The sequence below is a fragment of the Monosiga brevicollis genome, genomic scaffold (genome assembly GCF_000002865.3).
Source record: "Monosiga brevicollis MX1 MONBRscaffold_25 genomic scaffold, whole genome shotgun sequence".
NCBI classification, from domain to species: Eukaryota; class Choanoflagellata; order Craspedida; family Salpingoecidae; genus Monosiga; species Monosiga brevicollis.
The window spans coordinates 468679-486151 of NW_001865062.1; the positions used below are offsets into that span (position 1 = coordinate 468679).

At 55.5% G+C, this 17473-nt stretch overlaps 4 protein-coding genes across 4 annotated transcripts; 2 read left to right on the plus strand and 2 right to left on the minus strand.

The window, feature by feature from the left end:
• The first annotated feature begins 378 nt into the window (after positions 1-378).
• On the plus strand, positions 379-1843 carry Ind_Hh_like (indian hedgehog-like protein). The gene is made up of 2 exons (XM_001748717.1): positions 379-624; positions 900-1843. The coding sequence occupies exons 1-2, from the start codon at positions 385-387 to the stop codon at positions 1707-1709; spliced, it is 1050 nt and encodes a 349-aa protein (XP_001748769.1). The 5' UTR covers positions 379-384; the 3' UTR covers positions 1710-1843.
• A 1263-nt stretch (positions 1844-3106) lies between these two features.
• On the plus strand, positions 3107-10482 carry MONBRDRAFT_33853 (uncharacterized protein; the record flags this gene model as incomplete). The annotated part of the gene is made up of 17 exons (XM_001748718.1): positions 3107-4256; positions 4373-4686; positions 4813-5161; positions 5301-5401; positions 5480-5815; positions 5950-6048; positions 6959-7017; positions 7265-7393; positions 8388-8719; positions 8943-9003; positions 9102-9216; positions 9320-9463; positions 9581-9643; positions 9749-9856; positions 9956-10063; positions 10229-10338; positions 10419-10482. The coding sequence occupies 17 exons, from the start codon at positions 3107-3109 to the stop codon at positions 10480-10482; spliced, it is 3642 nt and encodes a 1213-aa protein (XP_001748770.1).
• A 344-nt stretch (positions 10483-10826) lies between these two features.
• MONBRDRAFT_38460 (uncharacterized protein) lies at positions 10827-13059 on the minus strand. Its single transcript, XM_001748791.1, has 4 exons — positions 13045-13059; positions 12332-12435; positions 11952-12081; positions 10827-11734 (listed from the first exon to the last, which is right to left on the minus strand). The coding sequence occupies exons 2-4, from the start codon at positions 12423-12425 to the stop codon at positions 11095-11097; spliced, it is 864 nt and encodes a 287-aa protein (XP_001748843.1). The 5' UTR covers positions 12426-12435; positions 13045-13059; the 3' UTR covers positions 10827-11094.
• Positions 13060-13772: 713 nt separating this feature from the next.
• MONBRDRAFT_11007 (uncharacterized protein) lies at positions 13773-16567 on the minus strand (the record flags this gene model as incomplete). The annotated part of the gene is made up of 2 exons (XM_001748792.1): positions 13773-15814; positions 15940-16567. The coding sequence occupies 2 exons, from the start codon at positions 16565-16567 to the stop codon at positions 13773-13775; spliced, it is 2670 nt and encodes an 889-aa protein (XP_001748844.1).
• Between the last annotated feature and the right edge of the window lie 906 nt (positions 16568-17473).

The following is a 17473-nucleotide window of genomic DNA, read 5'->3' on the forward strand; positions in this document are numbered from 1 at the left end:
GTTTTTTCAACTTTGTCAATCTTATGTCGCGCAAATAAATGGCATCGCGAACCCAACGTCTCGAAATGGACGATCACGCCATGTACATCCATGTGCAGTTGTGATAATACATCGGATGTTATTGCCAAGGTCTTGTGCCGAGTTATCAGAATACAGTTGTGAGTTTCGGCCACGGTACCGGGTGGCTTGATCTAGTAAGTGAAAATCTGCATCACGAATGCAATCATCGAGTGCAGCGTGGCTCGATCATTATAAGCTTCTGAACCAACTTGAGCGAATTTAACTGTTGAAATCTATTCAAACTTTAGAATTCACATCATCTTGTCATTGTAAGTGTCATTGTAAGTGACATTTCAAGTCATTTTGCTCATTGTGACTGCCATCATGATTGGCCGTGCGTCCATCCTTCTGATGCTGGTGGCTGCCCTTGGGGGGTACAACGTCGCTGCTATCTCCACCACCAGCATGGTGTCGACCATCTCCACTACGGTCATGGCATCGTGCCAGTGCACAAACGTCTCCCTCTATACGGACAACAAGGCTTTGTCCGCCTGCCGCAAGTCCGTTCTGATTGAAACCATCGATCGCATCATCAATGAGACCTTTGGTGACCGTCTGACCCGGGTGAGTTCAAGCTCTCACGCCCAGCGCCGTAAATCTTAACAGAATGGTTTGCCGAACCATTTTCACGTGGAGACAAATCAAAGTCAAAGGGAGCTGGGGCGTGAGGACAAATGGGGCAACCCTCAAATAAAACTTAATGCCACCCCCGCGTACACCCCCAATCCCAAAACATTTGAGTGCGAGTAGGCGCAGTTCCGCCTTGCCGGCAGCCGCCTCCAACTGTAACCTACATCTCTCATGTTGCTGTACCGCCTCTCTGCTCCATTCCATTGTAGCTCGAGGCTGCTGCATTTAGTGTGGCGACCACTAGCACCTCCTCTAGCACATCCTCAAGCACATCCTCGAGCTCCGCCAATACGTGCTTTGCGGCTGACACCCGTTTCATGCTGGCCAACGGCAGCAGTGCGCTCCTCACGTCCATGTCAACCGGTGACCTTGTCAAGTGCATCAACAACACGGACGGCACCATCACCACCTGTCCCATAACAACGGTGATGCATGTGGAGCACACGCTCACGACGCCTTTCTTGAAGTTGCACTACATTGACAGCCAAAGCAAGCCGCAAAGCTTGGTTGTCACGCATGGGCATTTGGTGTTTACCACTAACGAGAGCATGGCAGAGTGTGGAGATCTGCCCAATGGCAGCTACGTGGCTGCGTCCTACTTTGAAGTGGGCTGGCCGATTGTGGTATACGAGAACGGGTGCCTCCGCACCACCCTCGTCACGGCGGTGGAGCCTGTCGTGCAGAATGGCTTTTACTCGCCCTTAACCACCACTGCTACCATCATTGCCGAAGGCGTGGTCGCTTCCGTCTATGCCGAGTCGGATCTGCCGACTGACTTCTATGGCGCCTTAATGTCTCCCTTGATCCACAAAGTGGAGAGCACCTTGCCGATCAAGGACTACGAGAACGGTATTCACCCTTACATCTACAACATTTTCATCATTGCCACCACCCAGCTTACGCCCGAAGTGGCTGCGCATGCCTATGAGGTTGCCAAACAGATGTACCAGGACAAGAAGGGGGTTGTGACCAAGGAAGAGATGACCCAAATCTTCCTGGACGCCAAAGGCGCCATGTAAAGAGCCGCTGCAAAGGCATTTCTCCAACCGGTTGTGCCTTGTGTGCACCATAAAACGCATCGTTTGCTGCTGCCACTTGTCTCTCGCCGCACGCACGCCGTTCCAAACACGCGTCCCCCTTTCAATTGAACCAGAGAGACCGAAAGCGAGGCCGAGCGAGCAACCGAGATAGGATGATGATGATGAGCATCATCATCATCATTCGCCCGCGTCCTGTCAAGTCTACAACGTGCCTGCCTACTGCCCCGGCATACAGCCTCCCCCATCGTTGTTTGCTCTTGATCGCGCTGGTTGTTAGGGGACAAGCTTGCTTCTTGTTGATGGTTTGGCACACCCACACACACATACACCCTTTGCCTTTATACCTTATGCCTGAATTATTGTCAGACAATTCGACCGCCCCACATGTTAGACAAGCTTCATGTCCGCCCCCCTCTCTCTCTAAGCTGGTAAGCTTATGCGGTTATTGGTATCCAGCATGGCATGCTTACATAAAGGGTGGTATACCACAACAAGAGGTGGTGGACGCCTTTGCTTGTCCTGTAAAGCATGTTGTCTTTGGATACATGGTGGGGAGGTCAATGTCTCTGGTATGATGACGTTGTGGGGTTGTTTCTCTGAATTTGGCTTTGGATCTATTGGGTGTGTTATCCGCCTTGATGCTGTCGCTCTTAACATCCATCGCGCTGATCGATACTCTCTGTCTCCACACACACTCTCTTACTTCTCACAAGCTCTCTCTCTCTCTCTGTGCGCGCTCTCTCTCTCTCTCCTGTGTTCGCGCGCGCGCAGCGGCACGTCTACATGAACTGACTGGAGTTTCAAGTGCCTCCTGGTCGTGATCGGTTGGCCAGCAGGTCCCCTTGCTGCCAAAGCATTGGATACAGGCGGTGGGGGTTGAAGTCGTAGTCTCAGATCCAGCGCGCTGGGATCGTTCCCGTGTGGCGCGTGCTACTTGACAGCGCGCGCGCTTTTTTTTTTTTTTTTTTTTTGGCGCCGCCGTCACTTCTGGTTTCCCTCTCTCGTCTCTCCTCTCTCTGCTATATCTCTCGTCTCTCGTCTCTCCTCTCTCTCCTCTCTCTCGTCTCTCTCGTCTCTCTCGTCTCTCTCGTCTCTCTCCTCTCTCTCCTCTCCTCTCTCTCCTCTCTCTCCTCTCTCTCTCCTGCATCTCGCCGTCTCTGCTTGTGACCTGAACCCCTTTCCTCTCTGACACTTGCCCACGGGCTCCCTGGGAACTCGGGCCTTGGACGTGTCGCCTGGGGTTCCGCCCCGCTGCTCGTCCCGCCCCTCTCCATCCGGGGGCTGGGATCGCCCGCCCGTTCATCGGCTTCGGGGCGCTTCTCGCTTGCCGCGCCTGCCCTTTTGTGGCCCTCCCGCGATAGCCGATACCTCGCAGCATGGGACAGTTTCAGTCCAAAACAGCGCCTCACGGCCTCAATCCCGCCTCCGGCGTCATGGCGACCGACACCAACAACAAGCCAAAGCCATTGCGCCCCAGCTACAGTCAGCCAATCTTGAACGGCCTTTTAGGAGCTGATACCGTCTCTCTTGGCGCCACCTCCCAATGGTCCTCCGCCAGCACAGACTTTATCCACATCACCATCACACCGCCCAACGCAAAAGCTGATTTTCCCTTTTTGCCCGTCATGACCAAGCGCGAGTGTACCGCCATCCTTTCAACCGCCCCCGTTTACAGCTACCTGCTCTTCTCAGACACCCAGGGTGGCGGTAATCTGGCAGTGCGCCTGCATGAACGCCTCCAGCGCCTTCACCTCGCCCGCAGTTCAGATGGCGCCATCGCCCTTGAGATCCCCCACGTCGCTGAAGCTCAGCCTCGCTTTCAACGCCTGATTGACCTCATCCTCTACTACTCCACAGACCGCCCAGGACTCAAGTTTCGCCTTGCCCTCCCCCTCTTTGATTTTTCATCCCTTCGCGATGGCATCGAACAACACGACCCCACTGCCCGCCCCGCCTCGCATCGCAACATCTCCACCATCCAGGAAGGACACACATCTTCCTTCTCAACCGGCCAGCAACCACAGCCCCCGCCACGTCGTAGCACCAGCCTGGGCCTTACCCCCCACCACAAACACCCGACCCCTGCGCACTCACCCATGACATCAACCGCTGCGTCGTCTTGGGCCACTGCAAACACCACCGACGCAGCTGGTGCCCGTGGCGAGGAAGACGACGATGACCTGCTTTCGTCCAACGCTGCCCTCTTCGATAACAGCCTTCATAGCACGCGTCCCGATGCCGCATCGCCTGCCCCTGCCGCGGGGGGCCTCAACGACGCTGACGATGATCTCGCGGGGTTTGGCTTTTATCCCGACGAACCATCCCCTGACAACCAAGAAGTCGCCGCTGCCGTTGTCCCCGTTATCCCTGACTGCCGAGGTGGTCGCCCCGCACTAGCCCCCGGCCTCGACGGTGACGATCCGGCTCGCCTTGTGTACGATTCTCTTGTCGCCAAACGCCGTCCGCTAATCAAGCCCCTCACCGACGACGAGCCTGCCGTTCCCATGAACATCAACTTTACTGCTCGTACGTACCATCATCTCGAGACAAGTTCGGGGTGTGTGTGTGTGTACGGGTAGACTGGAGATCGTTCTCACATTGTGATCCTTCTACTTTGCCTGATCCTGCTCGGCCCTGCTTAGAGCTTAATTTCCATGATCACTTTGCCTGGTGGCGAGCCAAGGACTGTGCCAGCTCGAGCTTTGAAGCGGATCCGTGGTGCCATGGCCCCCACCTGAGCGCAGCCCATGCTCGCTCGTTGTTGTCCACCTTTGGCAAGTCCAAGGGGAATTGCTTCCTGCTGCGGCAGCTCGTCCAATGGACCCGCTCTGCCGAAGTCACGGATCTTCGAACCCACGAGTTTCTCATCCGCGCCCAAGACCGCACCTTTGCCCTCGGACTCATTTGGCGTGGGCATCACTACCAGTTTGACATGGGATCAGTCATGGCTGCCGAGGTTTGTTTGCCGACAAGAACGATGCTCCGGCTTCCCACCTCGGCCATTTGTCGCTTCACCTCGTCACTCCAATTGCTCTGATGTCGCTACTGTTGCCCTACTGCTGCTGCGGCGGCGGCTTTTTAGTGGCCAGGCTTTGCGGACATGCGACCAACAGTAAAAAGCCTCCACCAAGCTTACCAGGCCCTGGCCCAGTATGCCTGTGAGCAAGACTTTGACCTAGGCTGCCCCATCAACGTGCCCATCCTCCCAGGCGTGGGTCGCTCGGCTGCCCCGCTCTGGCTGCACGAGAACATTTCCGAGGGTCAAGCTGCAACTCTGCTCGCGGGCACTGCCCCAGGCACCTTTGTGGTGCGCGCTCTTCCTCGTGATCGCCAGTTTGCGCTTACTGTTTCCGCAGACAACGCGATTCACGTGTACCACCTCGCCATGGCTGATGACCTCTCCTGGATGATTGAGGACATTCCCATTGACGGTTGGATGTTTTGTCGCTCCACATGCACGATTCTCGCAGGCCAGGCCGCAACCCAGGCCTTTTCTTAAACAACCCACTCATTCTGACGGCATGATCCGCTGTTTTTATTCCTCTTGAAATTTGTCTCCTTCCTGTTTAGGCGCCGTGTCACTCGTGTCGACTGTGGCCATCCTCAATGCCGCCGTCGTACATTTTCCAGATCACCTGGATGCTTTTATTCCCTGTAGTCCTGACTTTGAGGTATGACAATGCTGGCCAGTCCCATCAGGTTGACCTGCACGCTCACCCTCACACTTTGCATTCACCTTTGCTGAGTAGGCAGGCGAGGCCCCACCGCTGCCCGAACCGATGGAAACCGACTCGCAATCCTCGGCCAGTCCCACGGCCACGTTGACACCGGTATCGCCCGCCAGCACGATCCGCCCCACCATCAAAAAAGCTGGAGGCCGCTTTGCGCGTTCACAACTGGCTTCGGAACGTCGCGCGGACCTCATGCGTTTCGCGCTGAATGAACAACGCGTGCAACGGACCGTGGTTATTGAGCGTCGTCGCGGCGAATCGTGGGGCATCACATTGCGGACCGTGGCCGGCGAACTCGGCACCATGGTTGCTGGCGTGGATCCAGGCTCTCCCGCCGATTGTGGAGGACTCAAGGTACAAAGATGCCTTGCCCGACCCTTGGTTCTTATTGGCAGTTTTCTTGATTTGAGCAGGAGCAGCACAGCCATCACTTACACGTCGTTGTTGTTGTTGTTGTTGTCGTCGTCGTCGTTGTTGTTTCTGGACAGTTTGGAGACGTATTTTTGCGGATTGACGATCAAGTTGTGGCACATTCATCGCACCATGACATTAAGAGCAGCTTGCGGGCTGCCACCAAAGCCACCGTGGTAAGTTTGGGGCTTCAGATCCCAGGCCATTGCTTGCGTGTTTGTGTGATGCTCACGTCATACCTGCTTACATTCTGTTTACATATCCCTATAGGCTGTGGTCAACATTCCAGCCACACACGCCACCTCGTCGACAGGGACCATGAGCTCGCGTGTTACACGCATCTCATCTTCCAATCCTTGAGCTCCACCCGGGCGAGCCTGCTAATGCTGCTTGGTGATATCAACTTTTTTACTGCTTTTTACTGCTTTTTATTCTTTATTTTTTTTTTTTAATTTTTCTCTTGTTCTCGAGCCTGGCAGCCCGCTGTCTGCTTGCGTTGCCTGATGTTCTGTTGGTGCGATAAGCGCGCTCTTCATGTTGTTTGTACGGCTTTCTTTTTTATCCGCCATTTGCGGCTTGGAAGCATGTTCATATGTGACTGGTGACTAGAGGCTGGGTGTGTTGATCGATTGTCATGTCGGTCAAAGCCCAAGCTTGGGAGGCTACGGACCGCGTCCGCAAGGGTTGGGTTAGGCGAGTGTGGGATGGAGCTGGATAACTCCCTCGATGCATGCTGCATGCACCCATGATTTGCCTTTCCTTGACCTTGATGTTTTTCCCGTGTTTCCAATTGAGTGATTGATTCTTTGATTGCGATACTTTTGGCTTCACCCATCATAGTAAGCAGGTTGGTTTTTAGGCTGAAAGAAGGACGCTGCATTTCAAACTCCACGGCAGCCGTTGTGGACCCAGATTGGCAAAGCCCTGGACGTGGCCGTTTTGCTGGCAGGTGGAAGAGGACAGCGCGTAGTTGCGTCCAGGGTTTTGGAAAACAATTCGATTCATTAACACTGTAGTTTACTTGATGGGACGGATACCCAGTTCTGTGATCATGTGCACATATCCGGAAAAGTTTTTGCGCTTCAGGTACAACAGCAGTTTCCTTCGCTTCTGCACCATGGCAATGAGACCACGCCTGGAACCAGGTTTGACCCATGCACGTGGCAAAACGCGAGGCGGCGAGCAGGTGAGAGTGCGTGGGCAGGGACCAGTGAGCTGACGCGAGCTGACGAGGAACCATACCGCGAATGCACGTCCTTTTTGTGCGTGCGCATATGGCGGAGCAAGTTCTGAATACGAACGGTGAGGCCCGCGACTACGGGTTGTCCAGAGCAAAGGTGAGAAGGGGCAGATGTGATTGGGCCTTTGATATCATGTTCTTGCATTCAGTAGCATTGTCTGTGTGTGTGTGTGTGTGTGTGTGTGTGTGTGTGTGTGTGTGTGTGTGTGTGTGTGTGTGTGTGTGTGTGTCTGTCTGTCTGCTTGTCTGTCCATTAGTCTTGTCTGTCTGCCGGTCAACGGGTCTGTGCATGATTGGATGAAACGCCAACTTTGCTGTGCAAGCAAGTGGCATTGCCGCTTCCTCCTTGTGTGGCTCACCTTGTGCCTCTGGTGAGCCCGTATCACCTTCAAAGCGTTGATATTTGGTGATGGCCTAAGTATGACGTTGAGCCGAGCGTGAGTGTACGCATTAGCCGCATCTCGGCAAAAGGGCAAGCAGGAGGCCAGAAAGAAGCACGGCCCAACCTCGCGCTTGGCATGCAGGGTCTTTTCTTCCTGGCTGGCGTATTTCAGGGTAAAGAGCTCAGCCACCTCTTGGGGGGCCTCGGTGCGCGCCACAGCGTCCTTATAATACAGCAAAAACTCTTCGGGACTCTCAAAGTCGGGCAAGGCAGCTTCCTGCTGGGTATCAAGCTCTGGGGGCTGGAACTCATCAACGGGGGCCGCATGGCCATCGCTTCGCTTGAGCTCGTGCAGATTGAGGTCCTCCATGAGGTCCTCGCGTCCTTTTTGCACGGCCACCACCAAGCAACACCAAGCAAGGACCGCAAGCCCAGTGAGGGTGAAATCGGCAAAGGCAGGCAAGGCGACGATTCCCCACGACCTTGCTGCATACCTGCATCAGATTGCTGCACGGCCAGGTTTTGGCTGCTTGCCAGTGAGCGCGTCCAGCCTGCAACACCGAGGTCGTCGCTTGAGCCACCCCGCGAAGGAAAAAAAAAAAAAAAAGTTTTGTGTCTTCGCGGCACGGGGCGCACGGGGAGAACGAATGCAACAGAACGAAAAGAAAACCGCTCAAAAAGACAGCAAAACCGCCTCGTTTTTCACGCACCTGTCACAGCCATGCGTGCGGGCCGAACCCCCCCTGCACACTGCTTCACCGTGGTCGCCACCGCCCCGAGCGATGCCTGTCGGGGCAACCGCATCAGGTTCTTCCAACCAGCACCGACCACGCGCGCCGTCGCCATCCCAAAGGTCACTGCGATAATGCGTCAACAATCACACTTTGATATAGTGTAACTGTACCCTTTGTCACACTTGATGCCGTTCAAACCGAGCGAGAGAGACAGAGAGAGAGAGAGAGTAAAAATGATGACAAAGACAAAAATGATGACAAACCACCCACTCTTCTCTCTCTTTCTCTCTCTCTCACCTTTCATGTGGTAGTTGTGCTTTTGTGTCTTTGCTGTTTCTACCTTTCTCTCTCTCTCTTCTCTCTCTCTTTCTCTCTCTCTTTCTCTCTCTCTCAGTCACGCTCACAATATGGTTGTGGCTTGTACTATGGCGGCGACGAGTCGAATGGCAGTGTGGCGCGGGGCGTGGGGGAGTGTACCACGATGGTTGCGAGTGCGACGGGGTGGAGTGGGTGTGGCTAGTGTGTCACATGCTCGCTTCGCTGCCGCCTCGGCGAGCCGCACGAAAAACGTGGACGAGCTCAAATCGGGTATGTGCAGCAGCGTTCGGCGCTCAACGCGCAGCATGTCGGACCGCCTGACCACCTCATCCCCTTGCTTGTGAACCCCATCTGTGGCTGGTCCTGTGGCTGATTTATCTCTTCCGTGTGGCTCAGAGCTGGCGGAAAACCCCTTTTATGCCAAGTATCGTCAGAAAGTCGATGCCACCGTTGCTGAGTACGTGCACGGCGCAGGCGCACACGTGCACCTTCAACCGGCGAGCGCGCCTCCCGTTTTTTATTCTTGGTCTTGCTTACCCTTTGATGATTGCCCAGTCAAATCTCAAACACGGACACCAATGAAATTGAGCTCAAGGAGATCCCCGAGACCCCATTGGCCCACGCCGAACACGCCAAGCAAGCCATCAAGGCCAAGGAAGCGCTGCGACACGTGAGCACCCTCCACCACTGGCCTCGAGGATCCACCCCACACCAGAACAACAGACTTGGCCTTTTGCAAATCTGATCAATCATCTTCCGCTCAATTTGTTCAGGCCCACAGTAGTTTGGCCCACGTTGATGCCTCGGAGCTGCCACCCTCGGTCACGCCGCTGGCTGAACTTCTGCCTGTGGACAAGCTCGCTGACGTTTCGACGGCCGACATTGCCCTCCTCTGGCAGGAAGTCCTCGGAAGCCAGGTGAGCAGCGTTGTTCACCTTGCTTCTCTTTTGCGTTTGCCCTGCGCCCTCTTGAACGCCCTGCAACGCGACAAAATTCGCTAGGTTGCTTACACCTGACGTGCAACCATCATCTAGGAGGGTGTCATTGGGGCTGCGGTGCCTGACCACACCTACGACTTGGTGTTTCGCCGCGGTCGGGTAAGGACTACACTGGCATCTTGGGCTGCCCGGACGCCCATGGGCACCGCTCTTCTCTCAATCAGAACCCCTGGACGGGCATGTGTGTTTGTCTCTGAATATTAGGAATCCCCTCAATTTCTTCATTTGATCCCACGCTCCACGGGATTCGAAGTCTTCGTGTCGGAGATTAAGAAGCATCAATGTGGCTTTGCCAGTCTCGGCGAATTCCAAGTACGGAATCTGCGTACCGCACGCGCCTTCTCCGACTTACTACTTGCTGACAAATGCTCATGACCGGCCCCGGCTTTTCTACCCCGCCCCGCTGCCCAGCTGCACGGCGACAGCACCCGCTCGCTCCTATCACTCAACTATTACACTGAGCTGAAACGCAGCAAAGGCATTGTTCTTTTGCGCGGCGAATACGACAAGGATGCCCTGGTACGAGCCTCCCAACCCCTTGGCAACCCACTTTCGTGATGGATCAATCCTGGTTTTTTTTTTTTGTTTTTTTTTCAAGGAAAAGAAGGCACCCACCCACCATTGCTGCCGCTAATGGGTCTCTCTGGTGTGTGGTGATGGATGCTCTTGGGGTTCGTGTGGCAGACCGCTCAGGAGGCCCAGTTGCTGGTCAACCAATTCTCCATCTATTATGCCACGCCTGAAGAGGTTGACACGAACAATTGTCACGACCTCGTGCGCACCCTCAACCACCGGTATGCAGGCGCCACACGCAAGGGACATTCTGACGCCCGTCAATCTGGTTCCTCACAACCGACTGGTTGGCATTTTGCAGACCAACTGAATTCAAGCTGGATGAGGTTGTCGAACGCTTCAACAACCTGTTTGCTCGACCTTAAGACGGTTACCTGACACCCAGCGCTGAGGGATATCCCGACCGACACTTCTAGTTACAATCCAGCCCTTGGCACCCTTCTCTCTCTCTCCCTTTTTTTTTTGGCCGTTTTTGCCAACCCAAGAATGAGAATGCGTTTCTGCGTTTTGAGTGATGTCAAACTGATTCCAAATTCGATTTCTTATTCCCAAAAAAAAACTAGCGCCACTTTTCATGGTGCTGGTTTTTTCCCTTGCAAATGCGATCATTTTCTCATTCGGAAGCAGAAATTGAAATTTTTCGAAAACTCATTCTTGTGTTTTTGCCGACCCCCTCAGAATCCATTCTCAAGGGGTCAAAAAGCTCATTCTATTCTGGGCAAAAACGGCCATTTAAATTTACTCGTTTGTTCGACCGAAAGAATCATCATCATTATCATGCTTCTTTATGGCGAAGTGGCCAGCGCTCAAGTTGAGAGGGGTAAAGGAGTTTTTGGGGTTGACAATTTTCAGTACAAGCAATTTTTTCATTGAAAGTCTTCAAGACACCTCAAGAGGAGTCGTCAAAGAGGTGGTGATGTTTTGACATGGTCAGAACACGAGCGCACCCTTGGAAGACCTTTGGGGGTTGGGAAGATTTACTTTCGGTTGGGCTTCTCGATGCGAACAGCCTCGAGGCCAAAGAGAGCCTGGCCATCCTGCGCCAGGGCCTCGTTAGCCTGGTCCACGTCCTCAAAGGTGACCTGGGCCACGGCACGGACGACGCAGCGCTTGACACCGGGGAACTTGGCGCGGATGTCAGCCTCAATCTTGTCAGCCCAGCCGAGGATGACGACACGCTTGCCCGCGGCGGCGGGGGCCTCGGCAGCGGCAGCCGGGGCGGCGGCGGCGGCGCGAGCGGGAGCACCAGCGGTGGACTTGACGGAGAGGGTGTAGCCCTCAAACTCCTGGCCATTCAGGGTCTCGCTGACCTTGATGGCCTCATCCTCCGTGGCGACGGTGATGAGAGCAAACTGGTCGTTGCGGCTCTTCTCGGCAGCGGTGACGGTGGCGTGCTCGGCAACGAGTGCCTTAACGCGGTCCACCGAGATGTTCTCGTCCAGACCACCGACAAAGACCTGCTTGGGGTCGGGCTCCTCAAAGCCAACGCGACGCTTCTCAACGCGGATGGTCTTTTCACCACCGCCAACAGCAGCATTGTTGAACTTGAGGGCGGCCTCGGCACCCTCCTCCGTCTGGTAGTTGACGAAGAAAGTCTTGCGGACCTCGCCATCGATCCTAAAAAGAAAAAAAAGGATAGAAAAAAAATTAAGAACAAAGAGTAGGCAAGGGTGAGGGGGCGCTTACAACAGTACACGCCATAGCCTTGAACTGCTAAGCGGCGGCAGATGAAGCGCAGAGAGCTTTAGGCCCCAGGCACTCCCCCTTGCGAGAGCACAAAGGCAGGTGCCGTATGCCACAGAAAAGCGCGGGTGCGGTTTTTTTTTTTACGTACTCGCGCTCACGAACGTCGACCGACTCGATGGGGCCAGCGCTGCCAAAGTGCTGCTCGACGTACTGCTGGTCGGTCTGGGAGGGGAGACCGATGATGACGATGCAGGTGTCGCTCAGGATGGGCGCACCGCCTGTGTGCAAATTTCATCCGTTGCACAAGCCGAGGACAGTACACAAGTGGGGATGAGCTTCAAAAAAAAAAAAACATAAAATAAAAAAAGGGCAGTGCAATACAAAGGCAAGGCGAGAGAAAGTTCAGACACAAGAGGGCGGCTCGGAAAGAGACCCCCTGCATAACGGGAGGTAGGCACACAACAGCAAGGTGCGATGGGGCTTGGGGTTCGGCTCCGAAAGAGCCGGAGAGAGTTGCAAAGGACTTACGAGCACCACGGCCGCGTCCACGGCCACGGCCACGGCCGCGACCACGACCACGTCCACGACGGCCCTGGCGCTGGTTGGGGAGAGTATCAGCCATTTTGGAAGGTCTACAGCCACCAAGAGTGGGCATCGGGCACGGTGAGTCTAGTCCGATCAAACTTGGGGAGAAAGCCAAGATTGCTGACACCAGGCGAAGCACAAGAAGGGTGGGGAGGGGCGGGTTGGCAGCTAGTCAGTAGCGAGTGGACAGTGGCGCGATTGTGTGAAGCGTCAAGGATCAACAACAGCGCAGCCAACCCGTGGTGGTCACGGGGCACGCTGTTGACCACCAACGCTTCTCAACGCAGTGGCGGGCGCGGACGCCGATTGCCTCTGCTCAATCACCGGCATTGCACACAAGTCCCTTCCCCCTCCCAGCTGCCCCCATCAAGACAAGAACAATCAAAACACCTTCCTTCCAACACCAATCCAATGCGATCGCAGCCCCCACAACGCCTTGACCTGCTTCCCGCGCTGCCCTTTGACCTTCGATCCCCTGTCCTTTGAGAGCGCGCCTCGAATGCAATCAGTGTCGTGCCGTGCAGTGTGTACGTGTACACACACACACACCGAGCAGCAGGCAGCCCGTCTCCACCGATGACATTTGGTAGCGACTAGTACCATGCTGCTACACACACACACACACACACACACACACACACACATCCATCCGTTACCTTTTGTTGCTGTTGTGGTGAGCAAGCGGGAAAATGCTTTTGAGTAGTAATGTTGTGTGGTTGGTTCACTGGTTTTCTTTTGCCTCTTGGGTTTCGTTCCGGCTCTTTCTCGGCTCATTCTCTGAAGGTTTGTAGAGTGTGGCAAGATTCTCTGGATTATCTTTTGTTTTTACGTTGTGTGATTGTTGCGGAAGAAGCGTACCTCTTGTCTCCCATTGCATCCCACTCTGTCTCTCTGACACTATAAATGGCGTCAGCGTGGCAGTTCACTCCAACACAACACGATAATTGAACGTGTTCAAGTTTACAACAAGTTGCAGTAAACACGAACACACAACCCTTTTCCTTTTGTTCTCTAATGTGAACCATGTTACTTTCAAGAACATCGTGGTAACTTTTGGCACAGCTTCTCACAAGAAGACCTTGCGCGTATTGAAACGTTTTAGTTCCTATGGTGGCGCGCGGAGGGAAGGCGTCGTTGTGTGTGTGATGTTCTTGTGTTGGACCGAGGGAAAAGGGAGTTCTGATGACACCAAGGCTTCAATTGGAAGCGCGCACAACGCTTCCAAGACACACACATACACATACACATACGCACACACATACACGTTAAGACAGGCACAGCACAGGCAAAACACTGAACTATCACAGCATCGCACGGCGATCTCTATCATCTCCTACTACACTATACACATAACATTATACACATAACATTGGCTGTTCACACTCTAGGCCGAGTCTTCGGAGATCTTGGGCCGCTTGCTGTGGTGAACTTGGTAGGATAGGTCGCGACCGCCGTCGGGGCGCTTGGTCGTGTCAATGTGGACGGTGCTGTGATTGACCAGCTCGCCAGACAAAACCAGGCGGGAAATCTCCGTGACCATGTGCTTCTCCACGTAGCGGCGCACAGGGCGCGCACCATAGGCAGGGTTGTAGGCCTCGTCCAGGACCAAGTCGCAGGCATCGTCCGACACGAGCAGAGCAATGTCGCGGTCCACCAGGCGCTGGTTGATCAGGTCGACCATGTTGCGGCAAATCTTGCGCAGGTCGCGTTGACCCAGGGGCTTGAACATGACAACCTCGTCCAGGCGGTTGAGAAACTCGGGTCGGAAATGCTGCTGCACCTGGCGCCGCACCTTGGCCTCCGTCTCGGGGTCAATGGCGCCGTTGACAACGTCCGCGTTCAAGAGGTCGTGAGCACCGATGTTTGACGTCAGCACAATGACCGTGTTGGTAAAGTCCACGTGGCGGCCCTGGCCGTCTGTCAAGACACCGTCGTCGAGGACCTGCAGCAGCACGTTGAGGACTTGGGGGTGGGCCTTCTCGACCTCGTCAAACAAGACCACGTTGTAGGGTCGGCGACGCACGGCCTCGGTCAATTGACCACCTTGCTCGTAGCCCACGTAACCTGGGGGCGAGCCAATGAGGCGGGACACGGCATGTGACTCCATATACTCGGACATGTCGATGCGAACAATGTGCTTGTCGTCGTCAAAGAGCTCGGCGGCCAGTGCCTTGGCCAACTCGGTCTTGCCCACGCCCGTGGTACCCAGGAAGAGGAAGCTGCCCGTGGGTTGAGAGGGGCGGGACAGGCCGGCGCGAGAGCGCAAGACGGCCTCGGCGACCGCGTCCACGGCGTGGTCCTGACCAATGACGCGTGACTTGATGCGCTCGGCCAATGCCAGCAGGCGCTCACGTTGGCTCTGGTTGAGCTTGGTCACGGGGATGCCGGTCCACCGCGCAATAATGTCCGTAATCTGCTCCGGGCCCACCTCCTCGCTGAGCATGGGGGCATCTTCCTGCTCGTCCATGCCGGAGCGTTGGGCGGAGCGCTCCTCGTCCTCGAGCGTCAGCTGCTGGATGCGGCGCTCGCAATCGGGGATGGCGTAGTACTTGAGGTCTGCAGCCGTTGCCAGGTCGCCTTGACGCTCGGCGCGTTGGGCCTTGCTGCGCAGCGAGTCGAGCTTTTCCTGTAGATCACGCAGCTCGTCGACACGACCGCGCTCCATCTCAAACTTCATCAGCAGGGGCTGCAGCTGTTCTTCGATATTGGCCAACTCCTTGCGCACGTCCTTGAGACGCAACTTGGAAGCCTGGTCCTTCTCCTTCTCCAGGGCGGTGGCCTCGACCTGCAACTGCAGGCGGCGTCGCTCGAGCTGGTCGATCTCCTCGGGGCGCGAGTCCAGCTGGACGCGCGCGTTGGCACAGGCCTCATCAATCAGGTCAATGGCCTTGTCGGGCAGGAAACGGCCCTGAATGTAGCGGTGGGAGAGCTGGGCAGCAGCCACCAGGGCGGCGTCGGCGATGCGGACGCCGTGGTGGGCCTCATAGCGCTCCTTGAGGCCACGCAGAATGGAGACGGTGTCCGGCACCGAGGGCTCGCGAACCTGGACAACCTGGAAGCGGCGCTCAAAGGCCGAGTCCTTCTCGACGTACTTGCGGTACTCGTCCTCGGTGGTTGCACCAATCATGCGGAGCTCGCCGCGTGCAAGCAAGGGCTTGAGCAAGTTGGCAGCATCCATCGAACCCTCGGTCTTGCCAGCGCCGAGCACATTGTGCACCTCGTCGACAAAGAGGATGATACGGCCTTCAGATTGCTTGATTTCCTCGAGCACGGCTTTGAGGCGTTCTTCAAACTCGCCGCGGTACTTGGCACCGGCGATGAGGGCGCCCATGTCCAGGCTGATGAGCTTGCCCTTGAGCGTTTCAGGGACATCGCCCAGCATGATGCGTTGGGCCAAGCCTTCTACAATGGCACTCTTGCCCACACCTACACACAAGCCAGGCGCAGCACAAAAAGTAACAAGGTGGTGAGGTCAACGCGCCCGAGACAAAACACAGATGGGCAGGGCGTGTACAGAGACGACCGACGGACGAGCATTCACACACACATACCAGGAGGACCGACAAGGCAGGGATTGGACTTGATGCGGCGGGCCAGAATCTGGATGACACGGCGAATTTCCTCGTCGCGACCCAGCACGGGGTCAAGCTTGCCGTCCGCGGCTTGCTGAACCAGGTCTACACCGTACTTGCTCAAGGCGTCGTAGTTTTCCTCGGCGCTCTTGCTATCGGCAGTGGTGGTGCCCTTGACGCGCTTGAGGGTCTCTTCAAAATGGTTCTTGGCCAAGCCGGATTCAGCCAGCTTGGCCAGGATCTGCTTGTCCTGGACAAGAGCACCAAGGAGATGATCGACGGCCAGATGGGCCTCGTTGTTCTTCTTCTGCAGCTTGGCGGCCGACTGAAGCAGGCGACGGGTGTCACTGCTCAGGCTGGCCTCCAGTGGGGCGGGTTCCTGTCGGGGCATGCGCTGCAGCAGGCTGCGAAGGGCAGCTTGCACGGGCTGCAGGGCGGCACCGGCACGCTGGACAACGCGCTTGGCCATGCCCTCGGGGTCTTCAAAGAGGATGACGGCCACATGGGCGGGCTCCACCTGGGAGTGGCCCTCTTGAATGGCAAAGTTCTGGGCCTCGAACAGGGTCTTGTTGACCTTGTCGGTAAACTCGTTGGGGTTGATGGCCATGGCGATGGTACTAGATACTAATAATCAATCCGGTTTGCGTGCAAGTCGGGGGGGGGGGGAATGCTGCTCGGCAGCAGGGTCTATATAAAATAGTCGGGCGTTGAAGGAATGAACGGGGTTAACCGTATGATAATGCGCTAGGCACTTGTAAGTTTGTCGTCAGCTGAGCTGAGTTGAAAAAAAAATGCCACTGCCCGACCTCAACGTCCCACTTCAGAGCGCCACTGGATGGAACGCCCGTTGGAGCAGAGACTGTGATGAGTGGTGTGGTGGTGTGATAAGCGTCTGGTGAAGGAGGAGGATGGTGATGAGCCTTTCTTCCATCGTCGGGGCTTTGTGGAGTCTTGGGTTATGGAAGGTTCGGTGTGCAACTAGATTGCGCCTCGCCCACACGCAGTGTCAGGGTGTTTGACAAGCAGAAGGTGCCAGACACTTCGAGCAGAGTCCGGTCACTGCCAGCCAATTCCAGGCGGCTGCTGTCATGGATCATGCCACAGACAGGGTCTTCTGTTACAATACTCGATACAGGACACGGACGCCGCACGTTGCCCCGACGCGAGCCCGTCACCATGACTGACCCGAGACTGGCTGCCGTTTCGGCGTCACGGCGCTCTTTTGTTCGTTGGACTGCTGCAACGCTGATCATGATGCAATCCGGATGTCAGATGAATAAATTGATGACATTCTTGCGTTGGATGCTTTATTTTGTAAAACTACTCTCTTTTTTGTCTTGATAATGTCTATAATTGAATATGTTCCTCGGACTTTAAGCCAGATCTCAATTGTCTGACATCAAGGCTGGATGCAGAGGTAGAGATGCACGTTGGCCAGCTGACAGATCCAGAGAAGTTGGTGGAGGGAAGGGCAACCAACAATGCAAAAATAAGCACTAAAGCAGAGAATTTT